The 17780-nt window shown below is 45.1% G+C and overlaps 1 protein-coding gene across 1 annotated transcript in view; it reads right to left on the bottom strand.

Annotated features, from left to right (window-relative positions):
* Window positions 1-11239, bottom strand: part of LOC112107726 (mucolipin-2-like) — a 46622-nt gene extending 35383 nt beyond the window's left edge. Inside the window, exons 1-2 of the mRNA XM_026655450.2 lie at window positions 11162-11239; window positions 6145-6304 (exon numbers count right to left, since the gene is read on the bottom strand). Of these exons, the coding sequence (XP_026511235.1) occupies window positions 6145-6304; window positions 11162-11211 (210 nt within the window). The 5' untranslated portion in view covers window positions 11212-11239. The remainder of the gene's footprint in view (window positions 1-6144; window positions 6305-11161) is intronic.
* Between the last annotated feature and the right edge of the window lie 6541 nt (window positions 11240-17780).

The raw sequence follows: 17780 nt of genomic DNA, 5'->3' as shown, positions 1-17780 counted from the left end.
TTCAAAAATAAAACAATGTAAAATTTTACAGCCTGCAAGTTCACTCATTCCTACTTGTTCTGCCAATCGCTCAGACAAATAAGTTTATTTACATGTGCAGGAGATAACGCTGCCCACTTCTTGTTTACAATGTCACCTGAAAATGAGAACAGGCATTTTCGTGGCACTGTTGTAGCGGGCATTGCAAGATATTTATGTGCCGGATGCGCTAAAGATTCATATGTCCCTTCATGCTTCAACCACCATTCCAGGGGACATGCGTCCATGCTAATGATGGGTTCTGCTCTATAACAATCCAAAGCAGTGCAGACTGACGCATGTTCATTTTCATTATCCGAGTCAGATGCCACCAGCAGAAGGTTGATTTTCTTTTTTGGTGGTTCGGGTTCTGTAGTTTCCACATTGGAGTGTTGCTCTTTTAAAACTTCTGAAAGCATACTCCACACCTTGTCCCTGTCAGATTTTGGACGGCACTTCAGATTTTAAACCTTGGGTCAAGTGCTGTAGCTATCTTTAGAAATCTCACATTGGTACCATCTTTGTGTTTTGTGAAATCTGAGTGAAAGTGTTCTTAAAATGAACAACATGTGCTGGGTCATCATCTTATTGACTACTATAACATGAAATATATGGCAGAATGCAGGTAAAACAGAGCAAGGGACATACAATTCTCCCCCAAGAAGTTCAGTCACAAGTTTAATTAACGCACTAATTTTTAACAAGCATCATCAGCATGGAAGCATGTCCGCTGGAATGGTGGCTGACACATGAAGGGGCATACGAATGTTTAGTGTATCTGGCACATAAATACCTTGCAATGCCGGCTACAAAAGTGCCATGCAAAATGCCTGTTCTCACTTTCTGTTGACATTGTAAATAAGAAGAGGGTGGAATTATCTCCTGTAAATGTAAACAGATTTGTTTGCCTTACGGATTGGCAGAACAAGAAGTAGGACTGAGTGGACTTGTAGGCTCTGAAGTTTTACATTGTTTTGTTTTTGAGTGCAGTTGTGTAACAAAACAAGACAAAAAAAAACTACATTTGTAAGTTGCACTTTCTTGACAAAGAAATTGCACTACAGTATTTGTATGAGGTGAACTGAAAAAATACTATTTCTATCATTTTTACAGTGCAATAATAATTTGTAATAAAAAAATTATATACACTTTGATTTCAATTACAACACAAAATACTGCTAATGAGTTAACTGCGATTAATTGACAGCCCTAATTACAATATAAGATCACAAAAGAATAGTAAAGGGTCTCTTTTGCCAAAGCCTAGAAAACAAAATCCCACTTTGCATAAGCTGATGCAAGCTGAAAACAAGGGAATGAAAAATACCGTTTACTTCACTGACATGCATGCCATGAAATACTGAAACTCCTACTACTTTATTTTGGAGCTTAGCCACTTAATGCATAATCATTATCGAGTACAGCCCAGGAGATGCATTTTCACTTCTTTTAACTACATACACAGTAATGTATTCATAGTGCAAGCGCTTGAAACTATCTGAATCGGCAAAGCTAAGAGTTTTCTGTGGAAAACGCAAAAGCAATGCATTCACCTCATGCCCTCCCTGAGTAGGAGATAAGTCATTCAAATCTAAGAAATCACTTTGAATTTGAAAAGCTTTGATGATTAAAAGTACAATTATAGTAAATCAAGTTGACAACAAATAACATAATGTGGTTTCAAGTTTATCACACAAACACTTCCTTATGAAATCTACTTCGTTTTTTCTAACTCACCCTGAGATCTGAATATGTCAAGCTGTGTTCTGTCACTTACATCATCAGTAATAAGGTTTCTGTCATTAGAATTTAGCTGACAGTTTTGTTGATGATGCAGGACACAGAATAGAATCCAGTCCACTAATCCATAGCAATGCAGAGCTTTTATAGATAACAGTATTTAAAAAATTGTTTTTGTCTGTAATGCGATAAGAATCTGAATACACATGGGGACAGAGCTATTGATCAAAAACTTGCTATTTTTACTGAGCCAGTTTCCTATCATCACAGTAACACCCCTTTTAAAAACAATTTTCATACGAAAAATGTAAGTGGTTTACTCCACATATATTTTGGCATGAAAGAAGAACAGTGTAAGGTAATTGGAATCTCACAGTGGAAGAGCAGAAAAAGGAGAGAGCAAAGGAAGGAACCCAGAGCTTGAAAAATAAACTCTCTTACTTGTTAGTGGCAAATATGAAGTGTTTGGACCCAGCTGTTTCTGCATAATCTAACCTTTCACTGAAGAAAAAGAGTACTAGCCTGAAGACAGAACTGCATTAAGGAGGCTGCCTTCCTGAGCCTGCAGACATCTCTCATTTGTCTGCTGCTAAGCACTGCACCAGAATGAAACAAAACTATTCAGAACCCCATGGGCACCACTGAAAGTGACAAAAATGAAGTTAATTGCATAAAGGTGCTGCTTGGAGAAGCTATAATTAGCAGCAGAGGCAGGGGCTGAAGTTGTTCATGGAGATTTATGTAGACTAGCAGAGATTCCCCATATCCCTTCCATAAGTCAAAGGCCAATACATAAATGGACCCTCTGAACAGAGATCCCAAGTGATAGGAATCCTAGCACTCTCCCCAAACCCCACAGCAAGGGTGTAAGGGACCCAGGGTCCCACCAGAGCATTGTCTCTTCCTCCCCCGTTTTCATCTCAGCCTCTGATTAAAAGGTTTAGTTCTTTGGCTAGGCCATGTATAATTTTTCAAGAGCTACAAGAAACCAACTGAACGAGGGAGAAGAAGGAAAGTACAAAGAAATCCCCACTAAAAGGTAAGCAAGCCCCTATTCTTGTTCCCAGCTTTAACAGTATATGAAATCTGAATTTATTGTCTGACAGGCTCTCTTTAAATAGAAAAATAAAATCTATTTTTTTCCCCTCCAGTGAGTACTTTCTTGTCTCTCCTAGATGGTAACTGGTTAGCTCTGGGCTAAATGAGTACACAAAGCAATGCTATTCACAGTGAACTATTTATGTAATGTGGCAGGTTGCAGCCAGGATGACCAGAACAGGGGATTCCAGGTCATCGGTGCCTGGTTATATCCACACAGCATTTAGAACAAGTGTTGAATTCTGGCCAAAAAGTTTGCAAGATTCTTCAGGGGATTTAGCAGGAGTTCTACTTAGATGCTCTTTGGATTGCAAAGCTGTTAACATAAGTTCTATGAATGAATTTATGGCAATTTCTAGCTAATATCAGTAAATTAGAGCCTTCCCCCCCCCCCCCCCGAGTACTGTAAGAAAGAAAAGAAAAAGGGGAAAAAGGCTGTCAGTCTTGATTTGGGGGGCATGTGGAATCCTTAGGGGGCCCTAACACAACTTTGCACTAAAATATACTGATACTTGGACAAAAGTCACTTCTGCAATCCAGCAGAGAAAGGACAAATTGCCTTCATCTTACCATACGGAAGGAGTCACTCCAATTAACCGGCTTAACATACTGAAACTCAGTGGTTTCTCAGAGTCAGACAGCTAGTGACAGGGACACTCTTGTAAGAATAAGCATAAAGTACACCAAAGTCACCCCTAGGGAGCTTGGCCTCATTCCAAAACTCAAGCATGCTCATTAGGACCTGCCCATATGCCTGCTACAAGTGTGCAAGACTGCCCCCTTTAAGTAGCAATGTAGTTCCCTTCAGATTCTGTTGCTTCCTCACCCTGGCTACCCAATCAGCTGCTGAACATGGACCAGAAGTGACAGCCACCACTTCACTGCACCGCTAAAAGGTGCCAAAAAAAGCCCAGGTACCTGAATTGGCAGTGGCCTCAGAAAGCAAATCAGCTTCCGCCCCAGGAGAGTCAGGCCCAACACAGAGACCAAGCAGAGGACAGACTAGGACAGCAAGCATGGCAATCCAGAAGTTTAATCGCCAGCACAGGCACTAATGCTTGTGGGTTAGGATGGACTTTGAGTGGTGGTGAAGGGTATGGGATGGATTAGGATGGGCTTTAAAGCTGTGTGTTGCCTCATTCCACTCATGATTAAGTCCCTGTGTATAAGAGCTAGAAGGTAGTGTAATAACCGGTGTCTCCCTGACCTGGACAATGGGAAAAGGCTTTGACTAACAGCTCAGTAGAATCAAGCAAGACAATATTACCTCTTAGTTTCTGATAATATTCTGAAAAAACCCTGGTGGAATTGGTATCATCATGGCTGTGCCCATACTAGTCTTCTCCACGCCACCTCACCCAAAGAAGTCCTGCCCACTGCTCTCAACAGCAGCAAAGCTCCACTAGCAATTGCGGGAGCACTAGTGTATACAGGACTTCAGTTACCAGTGTCATTTTAGTCTGTCTTGTCTAGATAGCATAGTTAGAATACCAATCATTGCCTGGAGCTCTGTCTACATTAGTGCTTCCTCCGCTGCTACTCCTGCACTGATGTTCGCAATGGTGGAGAATTTTGTTTTTTTTAAAGAAAGGCTGAGATCACCCTCTCTGGCTAGAAGCGGTCTGGAGGATATGAGCCAGAGGTAATATCTGAAGGTGTTGCTTGATTCCGGCAAGTCTGTTAATTTCAGACATTGACCCCTGAAGCTCAGTGTATACAGTAACTCCTCGCTTAACGTTGTAGTTATGTTCCTGAAAAATTCAACTTTAAGTGAAACGATGTTAAACGAATCCAATTTTCCCATAAGATTTAATGTATTTGCTGGGGGTTAGGTTCCAAGGACATTTTTGGGGGGCAGACAAAAGGCATTATATATTGTACAGTACTATACTGTGGCTGGGAAGTGCCCCTGGCTTACCTCACACAGGCACAACCCACTGCAGGCAAGGACGCTAGGAAGCACCTTCGCAGCTGCAGCTTCCCCGGAGAAGAACAGGCACCGGGAGATGCTCCGGGCCCCCCTCTTCCCACCCCCCGCTCCACTCCAGGTCCACCTCTTCCCACCCCCACTCCACCTCCTCTCCGGAGCACGTCACATCCCTGGTCCTTCCCCCCACCCCAGAAAGTCCTAACTGCCTTAGGACTTTCTGGGAGGGAGGGGCAGGAGCGGAGACGCGACGCTTCCCCGCTCCTCCCCCTCCCTCCCAGCACTTCATGCTTAGGACTTTCTTGAAGGGAGGGAGGGAAGGAGGGGGTGGGAGTGGAGACGCAGCGCTTCCCAGCTCCTCCCCTTCCCTTCCAGAAAGTCCTAAGCACGGGGAAGCGCTGGGAGGCAGGGAGAGGTGGCGGAGAAGAGGAACTTGTACAATGCTCCCTTGTAAAGTCGCTGCTCTTCCACAGAATCTTACAAGCAGTGGACAGAGCAGGCAGTCAAACAACATTATAAGGGAGCATTGCACAACTTTAAACGAGCATTTCCCTAAATGAGCAACAACATAACTTTGAAACAACATTAAGCGGGAGGACGTTAAATGAGGAGTTACTGTATTTCAGAGCTATATATTTAATGCCACTTTGTTAAATCTCACACTTGAGATTCCTGCATTTTAGAGATCAAAACAAATCACTGATTTGACTCTGTTTCCAAATTAATGCACTGACTGTAATCAAAATCCTGAGCCACTCTCCCCAAGTGATTAACTGCCTAGTCAACAATCTGCTCTTGCCAATCAGAAGAGCATTTGCAAATACAAATCAAACATTCAGAGTTGTTGGTTACATTAATAATGCAGGCTCTACGGTTGCTGGATTGGAACTCTGGTGACAATACCAATACATTGGCCTCGGGGGATGTGGGGGTTATGTGCAGTGAAGAGCAGAAGGCGCAAAGAGCATGCCACAGCACTGCCAATGAAGCCAAACAATTCAGAACCATATGATCCACAATGAGGTGCTTGATTTAGAGGGAAAAGACTGTTTTGAAACAAATGTCTTTGGCAGTATCTGACCTACTATTTCAGTTAACCCCTCATTGAAATTGCTCCAGTTAGCACCAAGGTGGTGACCAAAGAACATTTAGGAGTTTAGTTTATATTATTGTTTCCTCCCACCACATCCACTCCTACTCCTTTAAGAGTATTCTTTCCTCACCTCTGATCTTGAATTTTTTTCCAGGAAGGAAGTTTAGATAGTTAAAGAGTAACCAAAGGAAGCAATACTCCAAGACCATTGATTTGTTGCTCCACCTACATGTTTTTGTAAGAACATAAATATATATATATATTTTACCTGTGTGGTAACCATAACTATCTTTAGAATCTGCAAACCTAGTTTCCATGGGATTTGACGTCTGGCTCTGTATTTTTCACATGGGTTCATGAAGTAAAACTTCAAATCCTCCTTTAGAGCATCCTCTTCTAGATCTGAATCTGGTTGAGGCATCATACGTCTGCCATAAATAATATGTTAATTAGAAACCCACAGAATGTCTTGGCAGACACTTTACATATATTACAGATTCATCTCACAGATCTCTGTTTGACTTAGAGGTCTGTACAAACTAGAATGAAGTTTTTAATAGTAAAATTGAAGAGACAGTCTCCTATTACAGTGTAGTTACCAAACCTATTTCATCACACTATGCTATCCCAACTGCACATCTCAACACAGCATTTAAATGACTATTCTCCAAAATACCTCCGCCCAATAAAGTGATTTTATATTCATTATACAGATTAGTAAATGTTTTTTTTTAAATCTATTCATTAAATCTAAACATTTTGAAGCATTTTGTTTATATAAACCACAATCTTCCTTTAACCTTTAAACCCCTATAGAAAAGTACTCAGAGACCAAAGGTCTAGGCTTTGAAGCACACTGACAAAGCAGCGTGGGAAAACCTGCACTTTCACTTCCTGTGCATAAGTATATTTTTAGTTTACGGGCCCATCAGTTGGGTACTTTTTACAAGCACTAAGTTCACTGTAAAACCAAACATCTCCAAACACACCAAAACATCATGTTTTAAATATAAACAAACAAGATGTACACATTCTTTGGTGTCATATATAGTAGCACATTCAATTCACTTGTAGAAACTGATGTAGAGTGAAAAAGTGAGAAACTTTTCTTTCCCCTTCTCTTCTCACACTTCCTCACCTTTATTTCAAATGCAGCAAGTGCTGACTTCCTGTTTAAGTCTTAAAGATCTGAACTCAACTTGTAAATTTTTTCTAATTAAAGACAATTTCATTTGTAAGTACAAAAAAGTAACATGTTCTCTTGCTCCCGTTAGACTTTCAGAAAAATATTTCCAATATCCAAAGTTATATATTAGGATAGCAATTTCCCAGTGTTGGTTGACACTTGAAAAATACATATTTAAAGTTTTCAAACATGCATTCATTCATATCTGATCTTCGTTTGATCTGGTCTATATGCAATGTATAGTGTACTTACAGTTCTGAATTCTATAACGTACTGTATGTTGCATGAAGTATACCCCCACAAAACTCATGTGATTTGCAGAACCAACCCTATTCTCAAACAGCAAGAGTGTAGAAGTAATTTTCAAGTCTAGAGGAGCAGTACAGTACCACTCCCAGGTAAGCAAGTAAAAACAGATTTTATCACTGAAGCCCAAAGGTTACGTTTATTACACAGTGACTGATTTTATGGTTCAAATAAAAAAAAGGAGAGGTGAGGAGTTCAGTCCAGTAGAATTACAAAGATGCTAAGAGAGCTTCAGAAACATCGGGGGGAGGGCGAAATCAGAAAAACTAATTTTAAAGTTTCCCTAAGAAAAACAAGGCACCAAGCTGGGCTAGTTTTAACCATGTTAGGAAAGTGGTTAAAGGGATATCAACATGAAAACACACATTTCTGCCTGAAAAATGTATACCTAGTGTAGTTACCAGAAACATTTAAAGATTGCTTTTTAGATATCGTAATTAGCAGAACAAAATTGTTTTTTCAGTTTGTATCCTTTGGGCATTTGACAGCACTCTGTGTCTAGTAAGATACTGAAAAGAGCTTTATAAACATCAACAAGGTTTTTTTAAATGAATATTTCTTTAAAACCTCAGGACATAGTATTTGGAGAGAGGTTCTTCTTTTTGTTTTGTTTTATGTTCACCTATCTAAAAAACATCAAGTTGATTAATAAATAATAATAATAATAATAATAGCACTTTCACTCTTTTGTAGCTCTTTCCATCCAATAATCCTTAGCCCTAATCGCCACAGATTTTTACTGATACCATCAGCTTCCCTTATTAATTGTCTGCATTTTCTAACTGCTGGTTTGTAAGGTTAAGGAAAATAACAAGGAAGTCTTTGAAACATATGAAACCTATGGAACATATGAAATCCTACCAATGGCACTGGTCCAATACTAGATAAAGATGGTAAAATTGTCTATCATGATGAAGAAAAGGCAGACCTATTCAATACACATTTATATTCTGTATTTTGAAAGAAGCAGGATGAAGTATTAATATTTTACAGTGTTAGTAAAATACTTACTAGGGAGGATGTTACACAGCAGCTGTTACAATTGCATATTTTTAAATTTTCACGACTGGATAACTAGCACACAAGAGAATTATAAGAATAGGTCAAGGAGCTCTCTGAACCATTAATGTTAATTTTTTAATGAGTGTTGAAGGAGTAAGGAAATTCCAGAGAACTGGAAAAAACTAATCTCATACCAATATTTAAAAAGGAAACTGACAAAGGCAAAACATTGGAAAGACAGATAAAGAATGCAATTAATAAAGAATTACATAATTTTTTTTTAAGATCACAAATTTGGTTGACAAAGGTAGCCATGTTGACATAACAGATTTCTGTAAGGCATTTGACTTAGTCCTGCATGATAATTGATTAAAAAAAATTAGCACTATGCAAAAATCAGGGAAGAGGGTGCTTCTAGTGGGGTTCCAGAGGGATCCCTATTCTTGGCCCAAAATTATCCAATGTCTTTATCAATTATTTTGGAGACAACATTAAATCATTGCTGGTGAAGTCTGTATATGACACAAAACTTGATAGAGTAGTAAATAATGATGGGGACAGCTCAGATATATAGACTGGCCTCAATCGCTTGCTAAGGTGGTCTCATTTGAACATGCATTTTAATACAGCCAAAATCAAGGTCATATATCTAGATACAAAGAGATTTTGCCCAAAGTCTCACAGGTAATTCTGTGTCAGTCAGGAATAAAATGCATGTCTCCTCTTTTCTAGTCTTATGCTTCAACATGACTGTCCTCTTGTTATTAAATACTGCCATGATAAGAAGTTCTGTGCTTAATGACTTTAACTAATATATACACCCTCCCCCCACAGACGCCAATCTAGCACAAATGGATTTGTTTACATTACAAAATTTTATCATGTTCAAACACAATTATGAAGAATTTAGATAAGCTTACAGAATGCTAACCATAATAATAGTGATGACACCTAGCTCTTATACAGCACTTTTCATCAGTAGATCTCAAAGCACTATACAGAGAAATTGACACACATAGAGATGAAGTGTCCAAGACTGACAGTTAGCATAGCCCTGAGTAAATCACGTTCAGTGTCAGCTAATAGTGATTAAATGCAGCTAGTCACTGTTTGCCCTGATCTATGAAGACCGCTCAGTCATAGTCATGTTGTATCAAATAATTCAACTTTTCTCAGTGCTGTTTGAACATAACATGTTACAGGGTAGACAAGGTCAGTGTGGACAGAGCTGTTGCAGCATCAACTGTGGCCGTCTGAGACCACCTTTGGCAGGATTCAAGCCTGGTTTTCAGACACAATTGTAATAGGGTCTGTAATGGTGTGGCATGAACACAAGGAATGTTCTAACTTTTTTTTTTTTAATGTTAACTGGAAGTTTTAAAGACAGTGTAACAAATCCTAAGGAGGATGGGGCCTAAGTTTACTGCAATCTTAATTTCTGCAGTACAAAACAGAAGTGCTTTGAGATATATTGTCACTCTTTAATTAGTTTGCTTTAATCCTCTGTCACAGTACATTTGACTATAAATAGTCAATAAACTGAACTACTATGAACATCCTCCTGGAAGAGGAATTACTGGATCCAAAGTTCTCCATGGTTGTGCATTAGCAACACAAACAGAGGTGGCCACCTATCTCATGACTGAAAATATTACACTGAAAGAGACAACTCTGTTCTCTGGTGTTAGAGAAAACAGTGGTTTCCGCCAACCCCCAAATAAGTGTGAACACAGCACTGGCTCCTCTCCTCAGCCCCACACAAGAAGCTGCTTTGAGCTGAATCCTGCAGCAATACAGCCATGGGTGAGGGGCATGGGGATGAGCATGGATGGATGCAGTATGTGGAAGGAAACAGGCCCAATGGGCAGAGCTGCTCTAGAAGAAACAAATTGTTTCAGGAAGGAAATGTAACACACACGGTTAAAAATACACTGGGTGAAAGCTTTTATTGTTGTGGTTGCTGCCGCTGTTCAGATGCAATTCCTAGACCATTAAAAGCCCTTTGCATTGCCTCTAATTTTCTGTCTCCTCCACTTCAGCAAATTTCAAATGCCTTGGGCTGCCCAGAGAAATGTAAGAGCATCTAACCAGTTCCAGGGGAACCTTGGCATCTGCACAGTGAGGGCTTGATTCTGATCTCTCTGTACATAATTCTTATGCTGGTTCCAACTCCATGGACTTCAGTGGAACTACTCCTGCCTTGTATCAGCGCAAGTGAGAGAAAAGTCAGGCCCAGAGTCCTTCCAAGTGCCAAGTAAAATATATCTACCACCACCACCATCCAAAAAAATCCACTTTAAAAAAATAAATGTCCTTACCCCTATTACTAGCAATACTTTCCATCCTAAAAGCTGCACAAGCTTTAAGGAGCATTTAAAAGTCTTGTTTCTCCTCCTTTTTGGCGGGGTGTCATTTACTAGTTGCATCACGCTCAGCTGGGGACAGCAAAGCTTAGGACATTGCCAGGGACCCTCCTGCCCATGCACTGGAGAGCAGCGTTATGATAAATAAGATCGGCTGCTCAGGTTTGCGCCCCCAGTCCCAGGCACTGGTGGGGGGCAGGCGGGATTTTAAAACCCAAACCTCTGAACTCTCACTGATGTAAAAGTCAAGTCACTCCGCTTGGGCAGCTTCAGTGGGAAGAGCGACGGGGAGGCTCCCCGAGGGCCCCTCAGTGACAGCCAAGGGGGTGACGGGTCCCAGCCCCCTGAAGAACTGCCTAGCTCGCGCCTGATCCCCAGCCCAGCCGTGGCCACCGAGGCGCCACGCTCCCAGGCAGCCCCCAGCTCACCTGGTCACCAGCGTCCGGCCCCTGGCCACATACCCCACCGACAGGTCCATGGCGCACGCCGGCCGCGGGGCCCCGCCGTGGCCACGGCTGCCCGGAGCGGCGCGCTCGCAGCGGGGCGCGGGACCCATGCAGCTCCCGGGCGGGCGGGCGGGCAGCAGGCGAGCCGGGGCAGCCGAGCTAAGCCAGCGCAGCCGGATCCGCGGTCACGTGGCGCCCCGAGCGAGTCCGGAACGGAGAGTGACGGGGCGGAGGCGCCTGGCGCCTGCAGCCCTAGGCATTGGCAGGGCAGCGGCAGCGCTCGGGGCTTCCGAGGAGCCGGAGAATCCCCCAGACGCCCACCCCCCGCGGCAAGGGGCGCGCGCCTTGGTTTTAAAGCAGGAGCCTTGAGCTGGGGCTCGCAGCGCTCTGCAGGGTTGGGACGCGGTTTGCGGCTGCCGGGGTCCGTTGCTTCCCACGTGCTGCTTGCTTGCCCCTCAAACCTGCTGTCTGCGCCGCGAGCGGCAGCCTCGCCCAGCGCCCAGGCCTGGGTGTTCATGTCCGAGCCCCAGACCCCCGCGCTGCACCTTGAACGGGCGCAAATCCGCGCCTGTTAGCAGCGCTAGGGGCTGGCCTTCGCTAGCACATGTCAGTCAGAGCTACTAATACTAGGGCTTGGCTGAGTCCCCTGCAACAGGCAGGACCCAGTCCCGCTAGCCTGGGGCCGCCAACTTTCAGTCACAACATTTGCACGTGGCAAGCCTGGGCCCAGCAGCCAAGCTAAGTGCGTGCCCTGGGAGAGCACAGGGAGTAACCACACCTCCACCCAACACTCCCGGTTACACAGAGCGATTGGATTAGCAATTGGTAACTCAGGCTGCAGCTGGAGACTGGCTCTGTCACCGGGGGGGGCACTAGCTGGCTAAGGTTATGTCTTCACTAGCAAATGTTGCAGCTGTACTGCTATAGCACCTCCCCAAGAGGCGGTAGCTACATTGAGGGAAGCTTTTTTCTGTTGACCTAGCATTGCCATGACCAGGGGTAGATGGTCTTAAATACCTCTCTCAGGGGTGTGGATTTTTCACCCTCCTGAGCAACATAGCTGGGTCAGCCTAGGGTTGCCAACTTCTCTGGATTGACCGGGAGTGTACCGGATTTAGCATCGATCTCCCGATGACTATTGAAAGCAATACGGGAGATTTTAATAGGTCGCTGAAAGTCCGGTTGGCGGCACAGCAGGGCTAAGGCAGGCTCCCTACCTGCCCTGCCTCCACGTAGCTCCCGGAAGTGGCCAGCATATGCAGCTCCTAGGCACAGGGGAGGCCAGGGGATCTCCGCACATTTCCCCTGCCACGAGCACCGACTCCGCAGCTCCAGTTGGCCAGGAACCGGAGCAGCAGGGGTGGTGCCTGCAAACAGGGGTTAACCCACACACCTCCTAGGTGTGGTGTTCTATCCCATCTAGTGGCACCAAGACCAGTTAGAGCAAGGGAGGGCAAATTTACAGCCCATGGGCCAGATCCAGCCCGTCAGGGCTTTTGATCTGGCCTGTGGGATTGCCAGCTCCGTGGCACAGCAGGTCTAAGGCAGGCTCCTTGCCTACTCTGGCCCTGCACCGCCCCCCACAGATCCCATTGGCCAGGAACAGGGAACCGCAGCCAATGGGAGCTTCCGGGAGGGTACCCAGGAGCCACTGCTGGACATGCTGGCCACTTCTGGGAGCAGTGCGGGGCCAGGGCAGGCAGGGAGCCTGCCTTCAGGCCCGGCTCCAGGGTTTTGGCTGCCCCAAGCAGACAAAAAAAAAAAAAAAAAAGCCACGATCGCGATCTGTGGCAGCAATTCAGCGGGAGGTCCTTCGCTCCGAGCAGGAGTGAGGGACCGTCCGCTGAATTGCCGCCTAATAGCTGGACCTGCCGCCCCTCTCCAGAGCGGCCGCCCCAAGCACCTGCTTGCCGGGCTGGTGCCTGGAGCCGGCCCTGCCTGCCTTAGCCCCGCTGCGCACCGCTCCCACACCGGAGCGGCTCGAGGTAAGTGGCGCCGGGCCAGACCCTGCACCCCTCCTGCACCCCAACCCCCTGCCCTGAGCCCCTTGCCGCACCCTGCACCCCAACCCGCTGCCCCAGCCCTATATTCATGGCCCTGCATACAATTTCCCCACCCAGATGTGGTCCTCGGGCCAAAAAGTTTGCCCACCCCTGAATTAGAGAGAGAGATTAATGAGTTTGCTCTACAGCAGGGGTTCTCGAACTTAATTGCACCGTGACCCCCTTCTGACAACAAAAAAAGACCCCAGGAGGAGGGACTGAACCTGAGCCTGCCCGAGCCCCGCCGCCCCGGGCCAGGGGGCCAAAGACAAACCCCAAGGGCTTCAGCCCTGGGGAAGGGGACTAACCTGAGCCACACTCCCCAGGGCTGAAGCCAAGGCCTGAGCTCTGCCAGCCAGCGCTGAAGCCCTTGGGCTTTGTCCCCAGGCAGTGGGGCTGAATCTTAGGCTTCAGCCCTGGCAACACCATTAAAATGGGGTTGTGACCCACTTTGGGGTCTTGACCCAGTTTGAGAACTGCTGCTCTACAGCCTTAGTTAAGAGTCACATGGCTTTTAGTTCATGCAGTAGAGGCTCATGCACTAAGCTCCAGAGGCCCGAGGTTCGATCCCGCCCACTGATGACTGGGATCTGTCGGCATTACAGGGGCAGCACATGAAGCCACTTAGCTGCCCCTGAGCCTAGGAGCCAGAGGGACACGCCAGTTGCTTCTGGGAGCCGCCCAAGGTAAGTGCCACCTGCTCCTCAGCCCCCTCCCGGAACCCACATCCCTCACCCCCTCCTACACTCCAACCCTGAGCCCCCTCCTGCACCCAAACTCTCTCCCAGAGCCTGTACCCCCTCCTGCACCTGAGCCCCCTCCTGCATGCCAAACTTTTCATTTCTTGCCCCACCCTGGAGCCCTCACCCGCTTCCATACTCCAATACCTTGCCCCAGCCTGGTGAAAGTGAGTGTGGGGGAGAGCAAGCGATGGACGGAGTGGGCATGGGGCCTCAGAGAAGGGGCAGGTAGGGTGACCAGATGAGAAAATATCAGGACACATGGGGGGGTGGTCGCCGGCGGAGCAAAAAAACGGAGTGCCGCGAAATATCGGGACAAATTGTGTCCCGAGGTCGGGACGCGGGACAAATGCCTAAATAGCGGGACAGTCCCAATTTTATCGGGCCGTCTGGTCACCCTAGGGGCAGGATAAGGGTGTTCGGTTTTGTGTGATTAGAAAGTTGGCAACCCGAGGTCAACCTAACTTTTTAGTGTTGAGCTGGGCTAACTAGCTCCAGTTTAAAGACCCACTTACTTTGAGCTAGAAATGTGTGTGTGAATAGGAATCAGGTTTCTGGGAAACCCATGAGCTAATACTTCAACAAAGACAAATAGCTGGACTGTGATCTCTTCGGGGCAGAGGCCGTGTTTTGTTCTGTGTTGGTGTAGTGAAGGGGTAGGCAAACTTTTTGGCCCGAGGGCTACATCTGGGTATGGAAATTGTATGGCAGGCCATGCATGCTCATGAAATTGGGGTTGGGCTCCAGCTGGGGGTGCAGGCTCTTGGGTGGGGCTGGGGATGAGGGGTTTGGGGTTCAGAAGGGTGCTCCAGGCTGGGACCGAGAGGTTCGGAGAGTGGGAGGGGGATCAGGGGTGGGGCATCTCAGGGGTGCAGGCTCTGGACCGTGCTTACCTCAAGCAGCTCTCAGAAGCAGCGGCATGTCCACCCTCCACCTCCTATGCGGAGGCGCGGCCAGCCAGCTCTGCTGTATGCTGCCCAGTCTGCAGGCACGGCCCCTGCAGTTCCCATTGGCCAGGATTCCTGGCTAATGGGAGCGGCGGCAGTGAGTGGAGCCCCTGGCTGCACCTATGCATAGGAGCCGGAGGGGGGACATGCCGCAGCTTCTGGGAGCCGCGTGAAGCAGCTCCTGACCCTACTCCCCAACTGGAGCGGGGCAAGCCACAGATCCCACTCTCCAACGGGAGCTCGAGGGCCGGATTAAAACAGCAGGCGGGCTGAAAGCGGCCCACGGGCTGTAATTTGCCCACCCCTAGCGTAGTGCCTAGCACTGTGGGGTGCTCATCCCTGAATGGGCGTCCAAGACTCTTCTACAACATCTGAATAAAGGTTGCATTAAAACAGGACTTTGAGGAGTCCTGTTAACTAACAGTTTTGCAGTCAATGGAGATGGTGATATGTCATAGTTAATTTTGTCAGGTAGTTGTGGATAACTCTGTGGTTCCATTATCATTTTGTTGATATTAAATAAGCACAACAGTTGGGTTTAACATATCGTTAGTAGCAGGATTCAAATTCAGGTATCATCCCTCTTCTGCCATGATCTAACTGTTTAGCCTCGGCAAGCTCAAAGTGGGACAGTTTTCTCTAGTATAGAAGCTCATTTTTGAGCTATTTCCTCTATTAAATTGAATGTATAATGGCTCATTCTTTAAACCAATAAGAAAAACAGGACTACAAATTCTGGAACTTGGTTTGACATTTTTCTTATTGACAGTTGTGAATTCCAAGGCCAACTCTTTGTTATAACAAAAAGAAAATTCACAGGTAAAAAACCATTTTATGATTTAAATTTTTGTCAGATTAAAGCAGGATTTAGGCAGATGCTACATGTGTCCAAAAAACAAAAAAATGCGGGCAATCATCAAGCTTAGTTTTAGCAGACAGAAGAGCTCTTTCTGGTTGAGACTGGTACAATTAGAATACTCTAAATATTGTTCTGACCATGTTCCTCCCTGGACTTCAAAGTCCCTAATGCTTTCCGTGGGAGAAGTTCAGGCCCAAGCTTTTTGAACATCTAAACATTACTTATCCTAAAGTTGTTTTTTGATAAATCTTGACAAAAATTTAAAGGAAAAAAGTGCAGACAGTATTTCACAATGTATTTAATGATTCCAGCAGCTGGAACAGTACAAGCTCCATTAATTTTTGTTTGATTACAGTTTTCTATTACAGTACTCTAAACCAGTGGTCTCCAAAGTGTGGTGCGTGCACCCCAATGGGTGCACAAGAGGATCCTTGGGGTGCACAGCAGGAGGAGAGCTTTTTTTTTTTTTTTCTTTCCCCCTTTGTCAGGCGGGAGGCCGAGCATCTTTTTTTTTTTTTTGCTTCGGCAATTTGGGCGGTAGAACTGGCGCGTCAGGGGGGTGCATGCTCAAAAAAATTTTACTGATAGGGTTGCGCGATCAAAAAAGTTTGGAGACCACTGTTCTAAACACCACAAAACAACTTATACAAATACCTCAAAGGAAAAAGAAGTGACCAGTTCAGTTTGGTTTGTCCAGGTTGAAGTTGACCAGCCACCAAGAAATAAGTAAATATTGATTACACAAACTTAGGCCAAGGGTGGGGGAAGAGTAGGAAACAAATTTAGGGCTAGATAGGCCTTTCTGATGGGGCCAGGAGCAGCCCTCCCCCCCCATTCCTTTTCAATTCAGAGTTTTTAAAACTACTTCAGAAGGGCTCTAAGTTTATATCTCAGCTTTTTAAAGGGAACATTTTGAAGTGCACATACAGGGCCAGATCTTCAAACCTACTTAGTTCCCTAACTTACATTGAAATCAACAAGATTTAGGCACTTAAATACCTCTAAGGTTCTGGCCTCTAACCCTTCAATTTTTAATATTTTCACACTTCTTCCAGAGGCATGGGATTAAGTTTATTGTCTCCTCCATATTTTAAACAGAGTTGAGTTGTGGATAGAGGCAAAGAGCGTGGTAGGTAAAACTCTTAAAGAGGTTCCAAAGTAAACCAAAACATCCAGCTCACTCCTCCTGCAATCTCTGCTTCATTAAAGGCTTTGGATAAAGATTAATAAACCGTGCCTCCTTTAAAGGCAATATTGATAATCAGGATTTATTTTATTTTGGAATAAAGTATTCATAACTTTTAGGTGGAGCGTTTTACAGAAGAGGTCGAGGCAGCTGCTACAGAATTTTAAGATGCCTACAGAGCACCTCCATACCAAAACTTTGCAGAGTTTATCCTACAGAGCTGTTCCCAATTTTCAGTTGGGAGCTGGAAGCTGTGAGATGGTGTCAGATTACTCCAGCAAGCTGGAGGGTGGAAGAGGATAGGATTAAACTAGCTCATTCTGAATAGCTTTACAGAGTTTGATTAAGCCTCTTGTTACAGAGTATAGATGTTAGAAGTTCTGTCCTAGCTGTAAGGGGAGCAAGGCAACAATGTTAGCATGTAGAAAGAACAGGATTGAGAATATTGAGTTATGCCATTATGTAATTAGATAATGTGCCCTCACCTGAGTGTCTTCAGTTCACCCTCTCTCAGAAAGGATGAGACATTTAAAAAAAGAGTGTCTAGAGATAAGGGCCTAAACTGATAAGACATAAAAGGTGGTGATGGTGGGGGGGGGGGGTGACTGAAGAAAAGATTGGGACTATTTGGAGGAGAGATGAATAAGGGAAGTGATAGTTATACAAATAGTGGTATAGCAAAGGGGAAATTGGGTTCTAGTAAAGGAGAATTCAGTAGTGAAAGTAATAAAAGGCAAAAAGCAACAGAGTCCTGTGGCACCTTTAAGACTAACAGATGTATTGGAGCATAAGCTTTCGTGGGTGAATGCCCACTTCGTCGGATGCAT

The sequence above is a fragment of the Terrapene carolina genome, unplaced genomic scaffold, assembly GCF_002925995.2.
Source record: "Terrapene carolina triunguis isolate 2854851 unplaced genomic scaffold, T_m_triunguis-2.0 Scaffold210, whole genome shotgun sequence".
In the NCBI taxonomy this organism is placed as follows: domain Eukaryota; kingdom Metazoa; phylum Chordata; order Testudines; family Emydidae; genus Terrapene; species Terrapene triunguis.
The sequence above is the reverse complement of the archived record's forward strand: the minus strand, read 5'-3'. Positions and strand labels throughout refer to the sequence as shown.